Here is a 22,840-nt window from a genome sequence, read left to right as displayed (position 1 = left end):
CTACAGTACTATGGTAACACTGTAATGCTCTGGCCACAGTATGTGAAAAAAATAGAAAATACATTTTAAAAAAATATAAACAAAATGGAAAAAAAGTATTAATTATTTTATTTTTTTACATACTGTCACCAGTCAGTATCCCTTTTCACCACCACACCAGCTATATGATGATGCTGTACTGCGCTGGTGACAGTATGTAAAAATGAAAAAAAAACAGAAAATGTGAAAAAAATAAACAAACAAACAATTTTTTGTTTATTTTCCAAACAATTGTGACAAAAATTACAACTTCAAAAAAAATGCCATGCCATTTACTAAAAACCTCAGACTGTTTACTTTCCAAAAAGGGGTAATTTGGGGGGTATTTGTACTGGCATTTCGGGTCTCAAGAAATAAGATAGGCCGTCAGTACATCAGGATTGATCAATTTTCAGTTATATACCAAAGTTTGTGAACTTTCCTGCAGACTAATATACACTGATTGGGTTATTTTCAACAAAGAAATGTAGCAGAATACATTTTGGGCTTAATTTATAAAGAAAGATACATTTTATAACACAAATGAAGAACACTTTTTTCGAAAGTTTAAAGCCTTTTTTCATGTATTTAGCTAAAAAAACAAACAAAAAAAAACCCATTGGTGATTAAATATCACCAAAAGAAAGCTCTATTTGTATAAAAAAAAAGATAATTTCATATGAGTACAGTGTTGCATTACCCCACAACTGTCATTCAAAATGTGACTGCGCTGAAAGCTGAAAATTGCCCTGGGCAGGAATGGGGTAAAAGTGACCGCTATTGAAGTGACTAAGCACTTAAAGTGGATGTAAACCCCATTCATGAAAATTGTAATGTTTACTTTTCTCTCTCCAAAGCCCCAAGTGCCATGCCTTTCTGCTGCTCTGTTCCTCTGTTATCAGCATGATAATTTCTGACAAGTTCTCTGACACAGGAGATAAAAGCAGCTGGAAGTGTGTGTCGGGATGGATGCATAGAGATAGATTAGCAGAGAGATGGTCTATGCACAGCTCTGCATGTGTCTTCCTTCCTCTGCCTAAGGGGGGGGGGGTACCTTTCCTCCAATCAGCTCACACACAGTGTATGCCCAGACTGCCCTCCCACTGCTGAAACAGGAAGAAAAACTTCTAACACAATGTGCACTTTCTAAAGAGTCTATAAAGCTGAAGACAGCAGATATCCATGTAAAACTCGTGTAGGGAGATTTGTTTCATCTCTGTGTATCATCTGAGGCTTCTCACTTCACTGGGTATATGTGAGGGGTTTACATCCACTTTAAACAAACCATTTTTACTTGTATCTCAATAAATTGGTTTAAATGATTTTACGCTATATGCAGTATCTGGTTTATGTAATTTCTACTTTACTAAGGAACTTTCACTGAGCACTGGGTGTGTCCTGGAGTTGTTTGTGTGTATTGATCACGGTGGTTGCAAGTTTTAAAGAAGAAAGATTTGCAGAGTGCACTGATATCTATACACTGTATGCATTTCTCACAAAAAAACATTCACTTACTTTTTTGTGATTATAATTATTGTGATTATATACCTGCAAACGCACCCGATGCTGATTGGATACAAGAACGGCAGTGGGGGTTCCCAGCAATTAGCTGCGAAAGCAGTCCCATTAAAAGCAATGGGAATCTGCCAGCTCCGTCATGTAATCGCAGCCACTCTCATGCAGCGAGTGGCCGTGGCAGCGTAAACATACGAGCGGCTGCAATAAGCTGTGAGTGCTGGTAGCCTCTTATTGCTTTCTCCCGCTGAGATTCTCGCATGTAATTGCCAATGAATTTATTTGCAGGTGTGATTGAACCTTTAAGTTTGCACATCAGTGGTTTGATGTGTGGCTCACATATGGGATTGGGATTAGTTACTACAAAGCACTGCACTATTTGTGTTATTTGTTAGCTCAGTAACATTGCCCATTATAGCGCAGCATTAACAATCTGGCAGCTTGGAGACTGACAGCAGAGCTGTAAAGCCCCATTGATTGTTATGGTGCAGCCATACCCAACAAGGCTGTATGGCCTAGCCACCTGCATCCAAGCAGCCTCCAGCGTTCTAGCAACCAGTGACACACAGCCGCTGAGCATCTTTGGTTGTTAGGATGCTGGCGGCCAGGCAACAAAGTCATTGGTTGCTGTGTCAACATCCTAGAAATCAAAGAAGTAGGTGACAAAAATGTGTTATCTGGAGTTTCAGTTTTATAACCATGCAGCATACCACAATGCACACACGGTTTACATTTGTGCATGGTGGTGCACTGAAACACAAGTGCTTTGCCATGCGCTGACATGGAGCAGACTAAATTTCCAAAATAAAACCTTTTAACAATGGCAAATTCAAAAGCTGTCATAACTTACTTGTTATGTGTAGTGGTGAGGCGCTGCTACTTATTGGTATAAAGTGCGGATAGAAGATACAGAATAAACTTTTTTTACGATATTATTATAATATAAACATTTCATGCAATAATTTATGTGACCAGGTGGTTTCAATTCCCATGTTAGGGTGACTGTATACCGTTCACTTTATCCACAATAAACATATGTAACAGTCAAAGAAAATTATGTGATTGTGACTGCATACTCAGAAAAGTGCCAAAAAGAATAAATACCAATAATAAATAATGCCAAATAGGTGATAAAGTGCTAGTGCAGGACCCTACTATTAGTCCATTAGAGAGAGTTTGTATATATAGAGCGCCTAGGCAACTATATATGGTGAATAGTATATACCTATATATTATCACATACATACTTTCAAATACACTTCCCCTTGCCAAAACGACCTATTACTAGTATTATGAATCCATTTTGAGTATCACATAATTAATGAGGAATGTCAGGTGTTTTTATTATGTATGTCCTTTTGGAATTTTTAAATGTTATCAACGTGTACACCACTGCGCGGCCAATCTGCACAAACGGGTTCTAACTGAAATCAATATTATACTTAAATTTCACATATTCTGTTTTAACCTCCCTGGCGGTATGATTCTTTCGGATTTTAGGTGCTGAAAGTATATATATGTATATACAGTGGGTACGGGAAGTATTCAGACCCCCTTAAATTTTTCACTCTTTGTTATATTGCAGCCATTTGCTAAAATCATTTAAGTTCATTCTTCTTCCTCATGAATGTACACATAGCACCCCATACTGACAGAAAAACACAGAATTGTTGACATTGTTGCAGATTTATTAAAAAAGAAAAACTGAAATATCACATGGTCCTAAGTATTCAGACCCTTTGCTGTGACACTCATATATTTAACTCAGGTGCTTTCCATTTCTTCTGATCATCCTTGAGATGGTTCTACACCTTCATTTGAGTCCGCTGTGTTTGATTATACTGATTGGACTTGATTAGGAAAGCCACACACCTGTCTATATAAGACCTTCCAGATCACAATGCATGTCAGAGCAAATGAGAATCATGAGGTCAAAGGAACTGCCTGAAGAGCTCAGAGGAGAATTGTGGCAAGGCACAGATCTGGCCAAGGTTACAAAAAGATTTCTGCTGCACTTAAGGTTCCTAAGAGCACAGTGGCCTCCATAATCCTCAAATGGAAGACGTTTGGGACGACCAGAACCCTTCCTAGAGCTGGCCGTCCGGCCAAACTGAGCTATCGGGGAAGAAGAGCCTTGGTGAGAGAGGTAAAGAAGAACCCAAAGATCACTGTGGCTGAGCTCCAGAGATGCAGTCAGGAGATGGGAGAAAGTTGTAGAAAGTCAACCATCACTGCAGCCCTCCACCAGTCAGGGCTTTATGGCAGAGTGGCCCGACGGAGGCCTCTCCTCAGTGTAAGACACATGAAAGCCCGCATGGAGTTTGCTAAAAAACACCTGAAGGACTCCAAGATGGTGAGAAATAAGATTCTCTGGTCTGATGAGACCCAAATAGAACTTTTTGGCCTTAATTCTAAGCGGTATGTGTGGAGAAAACCAGGCACTGCTCATCACCTGTCCAATACAGTCCCAACAGTGAAGCATGGTGGTGGCAGCATCATGCTGTGGGGGTGTTTCTCAGCTGCAGGGACAGGACGACTGGTTGCAATCGAGGGAAAGATGAATGCGGCCAAGTACAGGGATATCCTGGACAAAAACCTTCTCCAGAGTGCTCTGGACCTCAGACTGGGCAGAAGGTTTACCCTCCAACAAGACAATGACCCTAAGCACACAGCTAAAATTACGAAGGAGTGGCTTCACAACAACTCCGTGACTGTTCTTGAATGGCCCAGCCAGAGCCCTGACTTAAACCCAATTGAGCATCTCTGGAGAGACCTAAAATGGCTGTCCACCAACGTTTACCATCCAACCTGACAGAACTGGAGAGGATCTGCAAGGAGGAATGGCAGAGGATCCCCAAATCCAGGTGTGAAAGACTTGTTGCATCTTTCCCAAAAAGACTCCTGGCTGTATTAGATCAAAAGGGGGCTTCTACTAAATACTGAGCAAAGGGTCTGAATACTTAGGACCATGTGATATTTCAGTTTTTCTTTTTTAATAAATCTGCAACAATGTCAACAATTCTGTGTTTTTCTGTCAGTATGGGGTGCTATGTGTACATTCATGAGGAAGAAGAATGAACTTAAATGATTTTAGCAAATGGCTGCAATATAACAAAGAGTGAAAAATTTAAGGGGGTCTGAATACTTTCCGTACCCACTGTATATATATATATATATATATATATATATATATATATATATATATATATATATAAAGTACAGTAAAACTGCAGGTAAGGGCACTGGGGGGCAAACTAATGTGAATTTATTTTCTTTTGTACTGTATCAGTGTGTTTGGTGTGTTTTACTTTTGAATTTGCCGCCGGGGCACAGAGAGCATCGGGAGGAAGATCCGCCACCGCACACCACCAGGATACATCGCTGGATCCCGGTGACAAGATAAGTATCCTCTCTTACAGGATCCAGCAATCTTCCTAGCGGTACCCCAAGTGTGGCTCGGGATTACTGCTTTTGGCACTGAAATTTAGTCCCGAGCCACACTCGGAAATACCGCTAGGAAGGTTAAGTATCATTACTTAAATTGTGGGCAGCTCTACCCAACATATTATTAATTTACCAAAGGGGGGCGCCGTACTTCTTACATTTTCTCACATAACTTACTTGTTATCACCACTGTCTTCTGTGTTTTCTTCTTTGTCGTCATCCTGCCTTTTTTGTGTGTTTTCTTTTAGTATTCCTGAAAATGAATACATTCTGTATATAATTACCTACTAAGAGACCTTTGATTTTTAAAATGCCAAATTATTTAAGGCCATGTCTGTATTTCAAACGTTCTTACAATGCATATAATAAATAGATAATCTGATACACTCTATATGATTAGTATATTGCTATAGTTAGGTTATAAGGATAGCAAATTAATATTACTGTCTTTATTTGCAGCTAGTGGGGCTGGTCAGTGCACCGTGCAGTATCCTTTTTCAGGACAATATGTGCTCAGGGACAAATGCTTGGAATGCAGGCTGCTTACATTCCAGGTATGCAACCCTGGGCGCATACTGCCCTAAATGTAAGCACTGCTAGGTGCACCATCCTGCCCTCTCCAGCTACAGCAGCTGTGAGCCTCTCATAGCGTTTAACAAGCAGCAAGGTTGGATGGTGCACCTGTGCCCTCCGCTAGAGCTAAATATCAACCTTATGCCTAACCCTTGGTACTCAGTGTGAATGGGGCCTTAGTAATAAAAAACTTCTTACAAAAGACAATACTGCTTAAATTTAGACTGATTCCAAATGGAGAAATATTGTGCTAATCTTATGTGTCTCTTGGGTGAAATTTTCTTATTCAAGACACATAAATGAGGTTCACTATAGACCAGGGGTCTTCAAACTACGGCCCTCCTGTGATTCAGTAACTACAATTCCCATCATGCCTAGTCATGTCTGTGAATGTCAGAGTTTTACAATGCCTCATGGGTTGTGTAGTTCCGCAATAGCTGGAGGTGCGTAGTTTGAAGATCTCTGCTATAGAGCTTGCAGATAGATACCAAATAAAGTTTTTGTTAAAGGTATAGCCTAAAACATTTAGATTAATACAATTTATAGAATTTAGTGGGGGGCTTGCCAACTCCACTTACCTTGCAAGGAATGCTCAGTGGGATCATTTTCATATTGTATTCCATTTTGCTGTAACAAATAACAATACTCATATTAACATGCAAATTATGCAACACAAGCTAGAACAGACATTATGCCAGTTGATTCAAATGTTTTCCTATGTCACGCAGAGAACATTTCAGTCCAGACTTCATTCACTCCACTCTAGTCCAGCCCTGATGAATGGGGTCCCAAAGAGCCCCTAAAACCCATTGGCTCTTTTTACTGAACATAATAAAAATATTCTCTGGACACATACTGCGTCATATCGGTGGAGTAGCACATTCATTCCCCATTCTTGGTCCTTCCGACTACCATTAGATCTCACATGTTGGTGATGAATTTTTGGATAGTCCTCTAAGTTATTATGAAATGTACCCAATAGTATGTCATGTTTAGATTTGTATATTCTTCCTCTAATAAATGTCAGCAAGGTAAGCAACACAGTGCTCAATGCTTTAACCACTTCAACCCCGGAAGGTTTTACCCCCTTAATGACCAGGCCATTTTTGAGATTCGGGACTGCGTTACTTTAACTGACAATTGCGTGGTCTTGCAAGGCTGTACCCAAATAAAATTGATGTCCTTTTTTTCCCCACACACAGAGCTTTCTTTTGGTGGTATTTGATCACTTCCATGGATCTTACTTTCTGCGCTTTAAACAAAAAAAAAGCGACAATTTTGAAAAATATTTTTAACTTTCTGCTATAAAACACATCCAATAAAAAAAATGTAAAAAAATTGAATTTCTTCATCAATTTAGGCAATATCTATTCTGCTACATATTTTTGGTAAAAAAAATCCCAATAAGCGTATATTGAATTGTTTGTGCAAAAGTTATCGCGTCTACAAACTATGGAATATTTTTATGGCATTTTTATTTATTTATTTTTGTTACTAGTAATGGCGGTGATCAGCAATTTTTAGCGGGACTGCAACATTGAGGTGGATGAATCGGACACCTAACTGACGCTTTTGACACTTTTTTGGGGACCACTGACATTCTTACAGTGATCAGTGCTAAAAATATGCACTGATACTGTACTAATGACACTGGTATGGAAGGGGTTAACATCAGGGGAGATCAAAGGGTTACATTTGTTCCTAGGAGGTGCTTGCTAACTGTGGGGGTGCTCTGACTGGGGGAAGACAGAGATCTGTGTTCCTGCTTAGCGGGAACACAAGATCTCTATCTTTTCCCCTGTCAGAACAGCGATCTGCCTTGTTTACATAGTAAGATCGCTGTTCTGCATCTCTCTGGAATGATTGGGGGTGGTGGGCAGACATCGGGTCCACCGGACCCGCTGATTGGCTCCCCCTCTGTCCAATCAACGTGCGATTGCGCTTCCGGCGGAGCACGCACCACCTACTGTCTATTGCACGACATGACGTACAGGTACGTGATTTGGCACAATACAGCCACTTTGCGCAGTAAATGTACTTTAGGCAGTCGGGAAGTGGTTAAAGGCCGCCATTTTCTATGTAAGTAAATTAATGTTATGACACAAAAAGATTGTAATATGGTAAATTTTGTGCATTTTGTTTCTCTCCCATAACATATATATATATATATATATATATATATATATATATATATATATTTCTAAAAAAAAAAACTAAAGGAACACTTTGAAAACACATTAGCATTCAATGGGGAAAAAATCTCATGCTGGATATCTATACTGATATGGACGGGGTAATGTGTTAGAAATGAAAGGATGCCAGATTGTTTGATGGAAATGAAAATTCTCAACCTACAGAGGGCTGAATTCAAAGATACCCTGAAAATCAAAGTGAAAAAATGATGCAGAAGGCTAGTCCATTTTGCTGAAATTTCATTGCATCAACTCAAAATGGTACTCAGTAGTTTATATGGCCCCCCACGTGCTTGTATGAATGCCGGACAAGGTCGGGACATGCTCCTAATTAGATGCCGGATGGTGTCCTGGGGAATTTCCTCCCAGATCTGGACCAGGGCATCACTGAGCTCCTGAACCGACTGAGGTGCAACCTGGCAGCGTCTGATGGACACAAACATAATGTCCCCGAGGTGTTCTATTGAATTTAGGTCAGGCGAATGTGGAGGTAATTCAATGGTATCAATTGCTTCATCCTCCAGGAACTGGCCGCATACTCTTGCTACATGAGGCTGGGCGTTGTTGTGCACCAGGTGGAACTCAGGACCCACTGGACCAGCGTAGGGTCTCTGACAATGGGTCCAAGAATTTCATTCTGATACCTAATGGCAGTCAGGTTGCCACTGTCTAGCCTGTAGAGGACTGTGCATCCCTCCATGGATATGGCTCCCCAGACCATCACGGATCCACCACCAAACCGGTTATGCTGATCAATGTTACAGGCATCATAATGTTCTATACGGCTTCTCCAGACCCTTTCTCATCTGTCACATGTGCTCAGGGTGAACCTGCTCTCATTTGTGAAAAGCAAAGGGTGCCAGTGGCGGACCTGCCAATGCTGTTGTTTAATGAAAAATGACAATCAAGCTTCAAGGTGCCAGGTAGTGAACACAGGGCCCACTAGAGGACGTCGGACCCTCAGGCCACCCTCTTGAAGTCTGTTTCTGATTGTTTGGTCAGAGACATTCACACCAGTCATTTTGTAGGGCTCTGGCAGTGTTCATTCTGTTCCTCCTTGCAGAATGGAGCATATACCGGTCCTGCTGATGAGTAAAGAACCTTCTACAACCCTGTCCAGCTCTCCTAGAGTAACTGCCACTCTCCTGGTATCTCCTCCATGCTCTTGTGACTGTGCTGGGAGACACAGCACACTGTCTGGTAATGGCATGTATTAATGTGCCATCCTGGAGGAGTTGGACTGCCTGTGCAACCTCTATAGGGTCCAGGTATCGCCCCATGCTACCAGTAGTGACACTGACCCTATCTAAATGCAAAACTAGTGAAAAAAAGTCAGAAAAGATGAGTAGGGAAAAAAAATGTCAGTGGCCTCCACCTGTAAAACCATTCCTGTGGTCTCATTGTTCTCCATCTAGTGCACCTGTTGGTAATTTCATTAACACCAAAGCAGCTGAAACTGAATAACAACCCCCTCTGCTACTTAACTGACCAGCTGACTTGATGCTTTACTCCAATTAAAAAGTGTTTCTTTAAATTTTTGAGCAATATATATATATATATATATATATATATATTTCACTTTCTCCATCCCCCACAGCTATTACCTTTTGTATCAATTGACCCTCCCTTTTAGATTGTAAGCTCTAACGAGCAAGGCTCTCTGATTCCTTTTGTACCAAATTGTATTGTAACTGTAACGCCTGCCTTCATTTTGTTAAGCGCTGCGCAAACTGTTGGAGCTATATAAATCCTGTATAATAATAATAATTATATATATATATATATATATATGTAGCAAGGTTTCCAGGCCTATGGCCTGATGTGGGTCTGCCATTTGTACCGGTAATCCCTCCAGCCCATGTGAGCTGTGACCCTGAGTGTGACAACTGAAGCAGTGACAACTCCGGCATCTTTGTTTGTGTTTTTTTATTGGAAATACGGGATGGGAGAAGGGAATGAGTGGGATACTCCTTGAGGCTTAAACTAATTACAATTGGGACTTTTACTCCTGAAATGCCCGTTGGCGCCAGCCAACGCTCACTGACTCTGAAAACACACTGTAGAACAGAAGTACTGAATCCTCGACTTATAGTTCAGAAGATCCAAGACTGAGAACTGTAGAACTCCTGACACTGTTGTACTATGAAAGTCACTGAATACTTTCCCCCGCCTGGCACAGCTGGAGGTAGTATATAGTAGAACTCTGTATAGCTCTCACTTTAACTGGCATGCTCTGTATAATTCAGGGCCCAGACTGCAGGTGTCCCCTTTAACCTTGAACTCTTCAGGGTCCACTGACTATGTACCCCCTCTGTAGCTTCAGGGTCCTCAACCCAGGTACCCCCTTTACAGCTAGCTGACACTGGATCCCAGAACCTCTTCCGGAGTGGTCCCCTCTAACTTCAGGCAGACCTCAGGGGCAATCCTCAGTACTCACGAACTGTGTAGGCTTTTCTGGGACTGGACCCCTCTCTCTCTCTCTCCGCACACCGGATCCCCTCAGCTCAACTCAGCACTCTCTGGACACTCAGGCGACACCCTGAGACATCCACCTTCCTCAGACAGGAGGAGAGACAGCCGCACTCTCCTTCCTGGGACTCTGCTCCCACCAAAGACACCGTGCCACACACTTCCCCCCAAACTTATACCCACTCCCAGAATCCTTTGCAGCATAATCTGCCTTCTGTGGTAGTTACAAGCTGGGATGTGTCCCCTGATTAGGCTTCCCACACTGCCCTATGAGAATCCTCTCACAGGAGCCAGTAGGGATACTTCTCCCCTCAGCAGGCACATCTGGAAGCCCTGACACCCTAGCTAAATAAATCACAGCCCTGCTGTTAGGCAGACAAGGCCCACAATACATTTACCTAGCTGTAGGGTGCTATATATATATATATATATATATATATATATTGTGGCAGTGCAATGCCCTGACACAGTGGTGTAAAAAGGGTTTTAACTACCCATGGTCCTTATCCAGGTTGAGGGGCTCCAAGGTGGTTGTCTTATTCAGAGGAAACTGTTTTTAGGTTTTCTCGCTGCTTGGTGAAACCTGGTTTGGGACCTGGAGTCCAGAGACTTCATAGAGATTTGGGAGGGATGAAGTCTCCAATCCTGTGTCCAGATTTTGCGGTCTACCACGCACTGATTGTGCAGGTGAGTGTCGAAACTTTAGTAGAGTCATGGCTAATGTTCAGGGCTCTACCTGTGCAGACAGGAGGTCTCAGCACTGATGTTGGGAAGGCTCCCCTTAAGACACAGGTGTGAGCCTGTATTGTTGTGTGCTCTAAATTTTGGACAGAAGATTGTCTGTAGGAGACCAACAAGGACCTGGGGATTGTGTGCACTGAGTAAGCCAGGAGGCTAATGAACATTTGATCAAACACAAAGCAATGCACGCTGCATGTGTTGCTGCATTGTGCTGAATGACACCCCAGTGTACTAAGGCAACTCACTTGCATTGCAATGCACCGAAACACCTGGCAACACATGGTAGTATGATGAGGTGCACTGTACTACAAAAAAAGAGTGATGTCCAATGTTTGGCATGTCAGGGTGCATTTGCAGCTTATTATTTTTAACTGGGTGTCTTAACACAACAAACACGTGTTACTGTCCATTAAATCACGCAAAAATGTAATTGGAACCCCAAAACTAGGCAGAGAATAACGTGTTGACAAATGTCCAGTGACTTCAATTAATAAAGTGCTTTTAATAATAACTTTGTATTTTAGCCTCAATCATTCAATCAAATTCTGATGCATCTGACCATTTGCTTTATGGCCATACAGATAGATCTGAGACTCAGTTCCCATCAGAGAAATTATCTGCTGGGAGTTTGCATGTTCTTGTTGTAGTTGTGTGATTTTCCTCCAGATTTTCCATTTTCTACCCACAATCTAAAAAGCTGTCCCTGCTGTTTGTCCATGTGTGAATGACAAAGTTGGTGCAAGCTGCCCATGGGGTAGGGATTGATGTGATTAGTTACATAGTTAGTCTGGTTGAAAAAAGACAAGTCCATCTACTTCAACCAATAAAAGGGAAAAAATATCATAAAATCAACCGGATATTCCCTGGATCAACTGTAGACTGTATAAATGTTAGTATCCAGTTATATTATGTACATTTAATATTGGTTCCATGTAAAATTGAGAATATTTGCACTGTTATAACGGATAAATATGTACTGTATATATAAATTCTCATTGTTTGTATTTCTGGATACACAGCCACCTGCAGAAGTTGGTGAAGTCTCTCAGTGCTCCAGTCTCTCAAGTAATAGAAACAGTCACGGGTGTGATGGGCGTGTAATCCCTTTCCTTGGCATTCCTCAGAGAAATCACAATCCTGGCAAGAAATAGTGACAAGAAGAACCATTACGGTCTATTCACATTTAGACCTATACATTATATTACCTGGTAATGCATGACATGACAGAATCTATTATATTCAATGGTGCTTGTTCAGGTCTGTGCACAGCAGATCTGATTCAACATCCTCTCTGCTTTATCCATAGGCATGCACACAGGGTATACCAGGTGTGCCTGGGCAGACCCTAATTACCCTGTGCTGCACAATTTCCCCATGCTCCCTGAGCAAAAAGTGAGACATCAGGGGCCTGTGTAGACCCCAGATATTTCACCAAAGCCCCCCCAACATGGCTCCTAAAATAATTTTAAAAAATACTAAAAAGTTATATTGTCAAAAAAAATATATAAAAAATAAAATTGTAAAAAATATATAAATAATAAAAATAAAAACTACTGACACATTTGTACTACTGACACCATCCAGTGTCCTACTGACACCTTGATAAATGTTTCTTTACATTTATTTATAAGAGTTTGTGTACCATATACAGCATATATATATATATATATATATATATATATATATATATATATATATATATATATAAAAATATAAAAAAATATATGTGTGTGTGTTTGAGCTTTGGGGTGCACACCCTAATGCAATGGGTTGCTCACACCAATGGCTTAATCACCACTCTGGTTCAAACGGATCAAAATAGTTTGAAAGTGCTATGGTTGTGAGTAATGTAATGACACTAATACACCAGGCTTTATTTATGTCCTGGGATACCTCTCTAATATTACAGTAAAGCCCCGTACACACGCGTCGAAAATTGGCAGGGAATTTTCGGTCAACGTCCGATCTGCCGATTTTCGGCTTGTTAGTATGATGCTTCCGACAACCAATTCAGACTTTTCAGCTGAAAAAAATCTGGTGTGCAGGCTATAAAATTTTTGTTGGCCGTCAAAACACGGCCGATTTTCGTGCAGTCAGTACAGATTTTGACAGGGAAAAATCTGATGAGCAAGTCTGGGCATGCTCAGTGAAGAAAAAACAAAGAAAACAAACCAACACATGACATCACTTTTGAAGTAGAATTTTGTTGGCTGAGAAAATTTGTGTACAGTCTAGGCACATTCCAACCAACAAAACACAACTTGGACAAAAGTCGGACGATCGGTCGGCCGATAATCATTGCGTGTGTACGAGGCTTTAGGCCAGTTAGAGAGATTTACTAAAAATGGTGCAGAATGTGGTACAACTGTGCATAGTAACCAATCAGCTTCTAACTTCAGCTTGTTCAATTAACCTTTGATAATAAGACCTAGAAGCTGATTGATTACTATGCAGAGTTGCACCAGATTCTGTGTGCACCATTTTTAGTAAATCACCCCCAGTATGTATTATACCATTTACCTGTGTAGGGTCATGTTTACCCACACAGCGGTCATGTGAATTCAGCATTAAGGTGGTATTCCAGACTTAAAGGCGAGCAGAATAACTTTGTCAGGAAAGCTCTGGCAGAGGATTAGTTAAACCCACAGGCTAATCCTGGCTCCACCCTTCTCATCAAGGAACAGCACTATTTAAGCTGGATCAGCACACAGGTTCAGTGCTGTCTCGTCTTCAGCTTCCCCTGTTTGTTCCTGCATCTGCTACCTGTCTCCTGTGAAATACCAACTCGGCTTGCTTTTGACCACCCCTGCCTTCTGCCTGCATCGACCTCGGCTTGACCTTGACCATCCTTCTGCTCCAATCGATTTAATCTGATCTGCTCTTCCTGTGTATGACCCGGCTTGTTTAACTCTGCTTACTTTCAGTTCCTGGAAACTCCCAGTCACACCCGCTGCCTTCTCTCCACTGGAGTTCTGTGGCCACCTGACATCCTACTCTGCTATTAACCGGAACTTTTTCAAAAACTCAGATCAGCAACGATCTTTACAAAACTGGATCTTCGAGGAGCGTATAACTTGGTCCGCATACGGGCCGGGGATGAATGGAGGACGGCATTTCGTACCCGATTTGGGCACTTTGAATACCTGGTGATGCCCTTCGGTTTGTGTAATGCACCTGCTACATTTCAGCATTTTGTCAATGATATTTTTCGAGACTTTTTAGACCTTTTTGTTATTGTCTATCTGGACGACATTTTGATATTCTCTTCATCTTTGGAGATTCACAGGGAACATGTAAGGAAGGTGCTAACTCGTCTTCGACAACATGGTCTATACGCCAAACCAGAGAAGTGTGAGTTTGAGCGGTTGAGCATCCAGTTCCTGGGACTGATAATTTCTATCGGAGGCATAGAGATGGACCCTCAGAAGGTTTCTGCGATTCTAGACTGGCCTGCTCCCACTGATAAAAAAGGAATCCAACGTTTCATTGGTTTTGCAAACTTCTATCGAAGATTCATTAGAGGATTTTCAACCATCATTTCCCCTATTACCCAATTAACCAAACAGGGCAACAGGTTCTCCTGGACTGCTGAGGCCCAGTCTGCCTTTGAAAACCTCAAACAATTATTCACGTCAAACATAAAAAAACTGGCGCAACAGGACTCAAAAATGAACCTCAATAACCTCCTAGGAAAATATTAATGGGAAGATGCACGGACCTGGATGTTGTGTGGCAAAGTCCAAAAAGTCCATAAAAAGCACCGGTCTGTGCACTCCAGAAGGCTGCTGATTCTCAAGACGAGAAGGAACTTGCAATATACTGGAAGATAAGAACAGCGCCACTCTAAGTGCAGTAAAACCAATACTTTATTTGACATAAAATAATGCTGGGTACTCACAAGATAAAACGTTTAAAAAGCATGGTAAACGTATGTAGAAAAATCCATTAATCCAGTGCCTGGGCAAGGAGGGGCTGATGTGCTCCAAATAGATCCGTCCGACTGCGGTAGTGAGCAGTATCCGGACCCCGAGGACACCTGCAACGCCTCTGGCGGCGGACTTCCGGGTTGGGCGTAGAGCGTGGGCGTGATGACGTAGGCGACGCGTTGTCGGAGCATGCGCTCCTTCCTCAGGCCTATGAACCCGCCATCTTGGAGAAGGGCATTATATAGGGGAGGAATGCTCGACTGCCGCAGGGTCCTAAGAGGAGTCCTGTGCGGCAAATACCCACACTGAGGACACCTGGACGGCAGTTCTAACCTAAGAGCTAAGCGGATATGGTAGAATATATGCACACAGGGTATATATCAATAGATAAAAGTGGTCATATAATACAAACTATAGAATTTACTAAAAGAAGGAAATAGACATGATGAATAAAAACCTAATAGTAGGAAATATTGTATCTGGAACCGATCCTAATGGCAGCAACAAATAATAATAATAATGATAAATAATAAATATAATGATAAATAAAAATTGAATAAAAAAATTATATATAATAAAATAAAATGAATAAATAATAAAAAAATAATAAAATAATAAAATAAAAAAAATATATATAATTATGAAATAATAATAATTAAATGAAAATTAAAAAATTAAATTAAAAAATACTAATTAATAAAAATGAAAAAAATAAAATAAACAAACAAACTAAATGAAACCTGATGGAATAACTTTGAATGGATGGAGCTAGTGACAATTTAGATAAAAAGAAGGGGAGTAGTAGACTATAGCATACACTCTCGCAACCTACTTTTAGATGTGAAGAAGGGGAACTCTGTGCACATGCAAACAGTGTCGCAACCTTCATTCACTATCAAGTTTAAAATACCAACTAGACTTGTATAAAAACTATCATATACCGCCTAAAAAAATACACATACATATATGTATATATGCACATATACACATATATATATATAAAGGCATGATAGTAAAATGGTAAAACATATGGGTTGTGAATTATAAATGGAAGTTGAAATAAAAATAAATAAGATGATAATATTAAAAAATTCTGATATTAAAAAAGGAGTGATAGGTGGTGTCCAATTCAAGAGAAACTAAATATATCATAGCACATGTAACAGAGGATCATCTCTCTCCCACTCTCCGTTAGCGTGACCCTATTCTTCCACATGGCTGGTCAAACCCCAATGGGTCAGGAGCCTCATACCAGGGAGTTGGTCTCTACTTCCTCGTTAAGGCCCCCAGGTGCTAAAGTATCTAATGTATATATCCAAAACGCTTCTCTTTGGCACAGCTGTTTGAAGCGTTGAGCTGCTGAAGGCATGGCGGGTATGGATTCTAAAACCCAGACTCGTAACCCTAAAGAGGAATGATCATGGTGGATCAAAAAATGGCGGGGAACACTGTGCTTGTCATTACCTCCTTCCACAAACCTACGGTGCTCACCAAACCTCTTCCTTAGTGTGCGAATAGTCCTGCCAACATAAAACAAGCCACAAGGGCATGTTAAACAGTACACCACAAACTCTGTGGAGCAATTAAAGAATTTTTTGACAGGATAGGTTTTTCCTTTTATGTTGTACTCTTTCTGCCCATGGGTCACATGTTTACATGTCAGACATAGTTTTTTCCGACACTGAAACATGCCCACTAATGGAATCATGTTTAGATGGAATTTTAGGGGGATACTTTTAAGTTTGCTCGGTGCCACCAAACTCTTAATATTTCTGGCTCTTCTGTACGTGATTTGGGGCCTAGGGGGCAAGCTACTCCTCAGATGTGGGTCTTCCAAAAGAATAGGCCAATGTTTCACAATCAGTTTTTCCATCTTCCTAAACTGGTTGTGAAACTGTGTAACAAAACGTGGACCTTGGGATTGTGTGTCCAATTTATTTGTTTTCTTTGCCAAGGGGCCTTTTAGATATAAATTTTGTGCAGTGTCCACCAAGGTTTCGGGAAAGGATTTTTCAATAAATGTAGTTTTCAGATGTCCACTCTGTTCCAAATAATCTTCTTTATTTGTGCAATTTCTCCTCAACCTACAGTACTGGCTCTTCGCAATGTTTTGAATCCACCTGGGGTGGTGACAGCTGTTAAAATGGAGGAACGAGTTCCCCGCTGTCGGCTTAGTATAATTTTTGGCTTTAATCCTTCCTTCTCTGTGGTACAACAACAGATCAAGGAAGGCCAATTCCGATGGGCTAGAGACCGAGGTGAAGGACAGATTGTATGAATTTCACCTCGGTCTCTAGCCCATCGGAATTGGCCTTCCTTGATCTGTTGTTGTACCACAGAGAAGGAAGGATTGAAGCCAAAAATTATACTAAGCCGACAGCGGGGAACTCGTTCCTCCATTTTAACAGCTGTCACCACCCCAGGTGGATTCAAAACATTCCGAAGAGCCAGTACTGTAGGTTGAGGAGAAATTGCACAAATAAAGAAGATTATTTGGAACAGAGTGGACATCTGAAAACTAAATTTATTGAAAAATCCTTTCCCGAAACCTTGGTGGACACTGCACAAAATTTATATCTAAAAGGCCCCTTGGCAAAGAAAACAAATAAATTGGACACACAATCCCAAGGTCCACGTTTTGTTACACAGTTTCACAACCAGTTTAGGAAGATGGAAAAACTGATTGTGAAACATTGGCCTATTCTTTTGGAAGACCCACATCTGAGGAGTAGCTTGCCCCCTAGGCCCCAAATCACGTACAGAAGAGCCAGAAATATTAAGAGCTTGGTGGCACCGAGCAAACTTAAAAGTATCCCCCTAAAATTCCATCTAAACATGATTCCATTAGTGGGCATGTTTCAGTGTCGGAAAAAACTATGTCTGACATGTAAACATGTGACCCATGGGCAGAAAGAGTACAACATAAAAGGAAAAACCTATCCTGTCAAAAAATTCTTTAATTGCTCCACAGAGTTTGTGGTGTACTGTTTAACATGCCCTTGTGGCTTGTTTTATGTTGGCAGGACTATTCGCACACTAAGGAAGAGGTTTGGTGAGCACCGTAGGTTTGTGGAAGGAGGTAATGACAAGCACAGTGTTCCCCGCCATTTTTTGATCCACCATGATCATTCCTCTTTAGGGTTACGAGTCTGGGTTTTAGAATCCATACCCGCCATGCCTTCAGCAGCTCAACGCTTCAAACAGCTGTGCCAAAGAGAAGCGTTTTGGATATATACATTAGATACTTTAGCACCTGGGGGCCTTAACGAGGAAGTAGAGACCAACTCCCTGGTATGAGGCTCCTGACCCATTGGGGTTTGACCAGCCATGTGGAAGAATAGGGTCACGCTAACGGAGAGTGGGAGAGAGATGATCCTCTGTTACATGTGCTATGATATATTTAGTTTCTCTTGAATTGGACACCACCTATCACTCCTTTTTTAATATCAGAATTTTTTAATATTACCATCTTATTTATTTTTATTTCAACTTCCATTTATAATTCACAACCCATATGTTTTACCATTTTACTATCATGCCTTTATATATATATGTGTATATGTGCATATATACATATATGTATGTGTATTTTTTTAGGCGGTATATGATAGTTTTTATACAAGTCTAGTTGGTATTTTAAACTTGATAGTGAATGAAGGTTTGCGACACTGTTTGCATGTGCACACAGTTCCCCTTCTTCACATCTAAAAGTAGGTTGCGAGAGTGTATGCTATAGTCTACTACTCCCCTTCTTTTTATCTAAATTGTCACTAGCTCCATCCATTCAAAGTTATTCCATCAGGTTTCATTTAGTTTGTTTGTTTATTTTATTTTTTTCATTTTTATTAATTAGTATTTTTTAATTTAATTTTTTAATTTTCATTTAATTATTATTATTTCATAATTATATATATTTTTTTATTTTTTTTTATTTTATTATTTTTTTATTATTTATTCATTTTATTTTATTATATATAATTTTTTTATTCAATTTTTATTTATCATTATATTTATTATTTATCATTATTATTATTATTTGTTGCTGCCATTAGGATCGGTTCCAGATACAATATTTCCTACTATTAGGTTTTTATTCATCATGTCTATTTCCTTCTTTTAGTAAATTCTATAGTTTGTATTATATGACCACTTTTATCTATTGATATATACCCTGTGTGCATATATTCTACCATATCCGCTTAGCTCTTAGGTTAGAACTGCCGTCCAGGTGTCCTCAGTGTGGGTATTTGCCGCACAGGACTCCTCTTAGGACCCTGCGGCAGTCGAGCATTCCTCCCCTATATAATGCCCTTCTCCAAGATGGCGGGTTCATAGGCCTGAGGAAGGAGCGCATGCTCCGACAACGCGTCGCCTACGTCATCACGCCCACGCTCTACGCCCAACCCGGAAGTCCGCCGCCGGAGGCGTTGCAGGTGTCCTCGGGGTCCGGATACTGCTCACTCCCGCAGTCGGACGGATCTATTTGGAGCACATCAGCCCCTCCTTGCCCAGGCACTGGATTAATGGATTTTTCTACATACGTTTACCATGCTTTTTAAACGTTTTATCTTGTGAGTACCCAGCATTATTATATGTCAAATAAAGTATTGGTTTTACTGCACTTAGAGTGGCGCTGTTCTTATCTTCCAATTATTCACGTCAGCATCCATTCTTAAGCATCCTGACCCGGTTCTACCATATGTCCTGGAGGTTGATGCCTCAGAAACGGCAGTAGGGGCAGTACTCTCCCAGCGCCAAGGAACCAAGGGCCTTCTGCATCCAGTTGCGTTTTTTTCCTGTAAACTCTCTCCAGCCGAGAGGAATTACGATGTAGGGGATCGTGAACTCCTAGCGATCAAGGCAGCACTGGAGGAGTGGAGATATCTTCTGGAAGGGGCAGCTCATCCTATTCTTATTTTTACAGATCATAAGAACCTGGAATACTTAAGGACAGCAAAACGCCTGAGGCCACGTCAAGCTAGGTGGGCATTGTTCTTTGCGAGATTCTGCTTTTACATAACCTACAGACCTGGGTCAAAAAATACTAAACCAGATGCCCTATCCCGAATGTTCGTAGAATCTGAAGAAGCTGATCTCCCGGACACCATTCTATCTCCCGGAAACTTCCTCCTGTTGCAGGAAGACTTAATTTCTCGAATCAAGCAGGCTTCTGTAGGAATTCCCTTGCTCCCTGAGACACCTTTACAAACCAGGGATGGTCTATTATGGCACCAGGACAAGATCTTTGTACTGGAAGGTGTACGCATTTCTGTTCTGAACCTGTGCCACGACCATGCGTTGGCAGGACATTTTGGGGCCAGCAAAACAGCCGAATTAGTACTCCGTACATTTTGGTGGCCCCATTTACAGGAAGACTGTAGGAAATATGTGGGGGCATGCACCACATGTATCCGGAACAAAAGCAGCAGGACGAAAGCATGGGGTTTGCTCAAACCACTGTCCATCCCAGACAGACCTTGGAAAATGGTGCCAATGGACTTTATAGTGGAACTTCCCCCTTCTGAGGGGTGTACAGCCATTTTTGTAGTCGTCGACCGTCTTTCTAAAATGGCACACTTCTTACCCATGAAAGGCACCCCTTCTGCGTTGGAAACAGCACAAGTGTTCATTAAAGAAATTGTGAGGCTTCATGGAGTCCCGAATAATATTGTATCTGATCGAGGGGTACAATTCACCTCAAGATTCTGGAAAGCTCTATCTGAGGCCCTGAAGATTGAGTTATCCTTTTCCTCAGCCTACCATCCTCAAACAAATGGACAGACGGAAAGGACGAACCAGACTCTGGAACAATACTTACGGTGCTTTTCCTCCTTCTCTCAAGATGACTGGGTAAAACTGCTGCCATTAGCCGAGTTTGCATACAACAATACTAAACACTCAGCTACCCAGCAAGCTCCTTTTTTTGCTAACTATGGTTTTCATCCATCTTTTCTTCCCAATTCTATCCCTGAATGTCCCGTTCCAGCTGTGATGGAAACAGTAACCTTCCTCGAGGCTAACAATAAATTGTTACAGGAAGCAATTACCAAGGCACAGGAATACAGTAAAAGAAACTTTGACAAGAAAAGACGTGGGGAGTTAATCCTGGAACCTGGCGATCAGGTATGGTTATCCACAGTTAACCTGAAATTAGCCTGTCCTTCAAGGAAATTGGGACCTAGATTTGTAGGACCATTCCCAGTAAAAAGGAGAATTAACAACGTAGCCTATGAATTGGAACTACCAGCTTCCTTTAAAATCCACCCGGTTTTTCATGTCACCCTGCTAAAACCTGCCACCCCTGATCCTTTTCCTGAGCGAAATACAGGTCCCCCTGAGCCAGTAATTGTGGACGGTGAAGAGGAATTTGAGGTCGAAGCAATTATGGGTTGCAGGAAAAGGAGGAATCAGGTACAGTACCTGATTAAATGGAAGGGGTATGGTCCTGAAGACAATTCCTGGGAACCTGAAGAAAACATCCATGCCAAAAGACTCATACAGGCTTTCAACCGGGCCCACCCAGCAAGAATGGCCCAGTTGGGCATCCGGAGGCTGCCCATTGGGGGGGGGCCATGTCAGGAAAGCTCTGGCAGAGGATTAGTTAAACCCACAGGCTAATCCTGGCTTCACCCTTCTCATCAAGGAACAGCACTATTTAAGCTGGATCAGCACACAGGTTCAGTGCTGTCTCGTCTTCAGCTTCCCCTGTTTGTTCCTGTATCTGCTACCTGTCTCCTGTGAAATACCAACCCGGCTTGCTTTTGACCACCCCCTGCCTTCTGCCTGCATCAACCTCGGCTTGACCTTGACCATCCTTCTGCTCCAACGATTTAATCTGATCTGCTCTTCCTGGGTATGACCCGGCTTGTTTAACTCTGCTTACTTTCAGTTCCTGGAAGCTCCCAGTCACACCCGCTGCCTTCTCTCCACTGGAGTTCTGTGACCACCTGACATCCTACTCTGCTATTAACCAGCACCAGCACGCCATCAGGCACTCGTGCGACTCTGTACTCCTGCGCCTCCTGTTTACACTACCAGGGGCCCCGAGTCAGAGGTGTAAGAGAGGCCTTCCTCAGCATATTCAGGCTCCACCCGCCAGGTACGTGATAAACTTGTACACTTTGTAGTCTGTGGCCAAACGTATCCCCCTTTTGATACTAAGCACTTCGGACGTAACTTCTGTTAGAGTTCACCTCCTCCCAGGAGTGCAGCATTTCTGAGCCAGCACAGCAAAGTCACCCGTCACCTCACTCCCAGTGATCAATACATATGTTACAAACGGATGCAGGAAACACACTTCTCAGTAACTCCATGCTTGTTTTCTTCCTGGGGCCACACTACTTATTCCAGGCTAGGCTAGGTCGCTGGGTACTCTGTGCCACAAGGTCGGTCCTTGAATGTGGGTCGCAAGTGAAGGGGCCAAGCATAACACTACCAGTGTATCCATGTAATGTTCCGATACCTTTGGTACCCTAAATTACACTTTCCACAAGTGTATGCGCCCTACCATTTACTTTTGGAAAGGTGCGCATACACCTTTAAGACTGGAGCTGTCATCACTCAGCGCCGGACTAGATGGCTATTTAAGGCGTCGGTTCTCACTCACATGTGTTCGTTCAAACACCCTTACTTGGATGCTAACCTTGCTTGAAGCTTCCATGCTTGCAAGCTTACTTCGCTGATGGAACCTCGCTGCGCTGATCCCTTTATCCCGCTACTGGATCATCCGCCTCTCCTGAACCACCCTTCGGCTGTATCGCTAATAGTGCTAAGTACCCCGCAGGGGAATTCTCTATAAACTTATACTAAGCTTACACTATCTAGCTCTGCATAGTAAAGACTGTTTATTACATCTGCATAAACTAGATTGCTAGCTCTTGAGACTACTGCTACTTTTCTGCACTGGGTTGATCTCTTTTGTATGTCCACCTGCTATTCTATCATCTGCTATCATACAACATT

The 22,840-nt window shown here is 41.7% G+C and overlaps 1 protein-coding gene across 1 annotated transcript in view; it reads right to left on the bottom strand.

Annotated features, from left to right (window-relative positions):
- LOC309555716 (E3 ubiquitin-protein ligase RNF31-like) overlaps window positions 1-22,840 on the bottom strand; it is a 118,267-nt gene that overhangs the window by 14,917 nt on the left and 80,510 nt on the right. The window contains exons 12-14 of the mRNA XM_082257775.1: window positions 11,976-12,089; window positions 6,129-6,177; window positions 5,155-5,230 (exon numbers count right to left, since the gene is read on the bottom strand). Of these exons, the coding sequence (XP_082113901.1) occupies window positions 5,155-5,230; window positions 6,129-6,177; window positions 11,976-12,089 (239 nt within the window). The remainder of the gene's footprint in view (window positions 1-5,154; window positions 5,231-6,128; window positions 6,178-11,975; window positions 12,090-22,840) is intronic.

This window comes from Pelophylax lessonae, assembly GCF_965119305.1.
Source record: "Pelophylax lessonae genome assembly, chromosome: 5".
NCBI lineage: Eukaryota > Metazoa > Chordata > Amphibia > Anura > Ranidae > Pelophylax > Pelophylax lessonae.
Note: the sequence above shows the minus strand (reverse complement) of the source record. Positions and strands in the feature narration are given on the sequence as shown.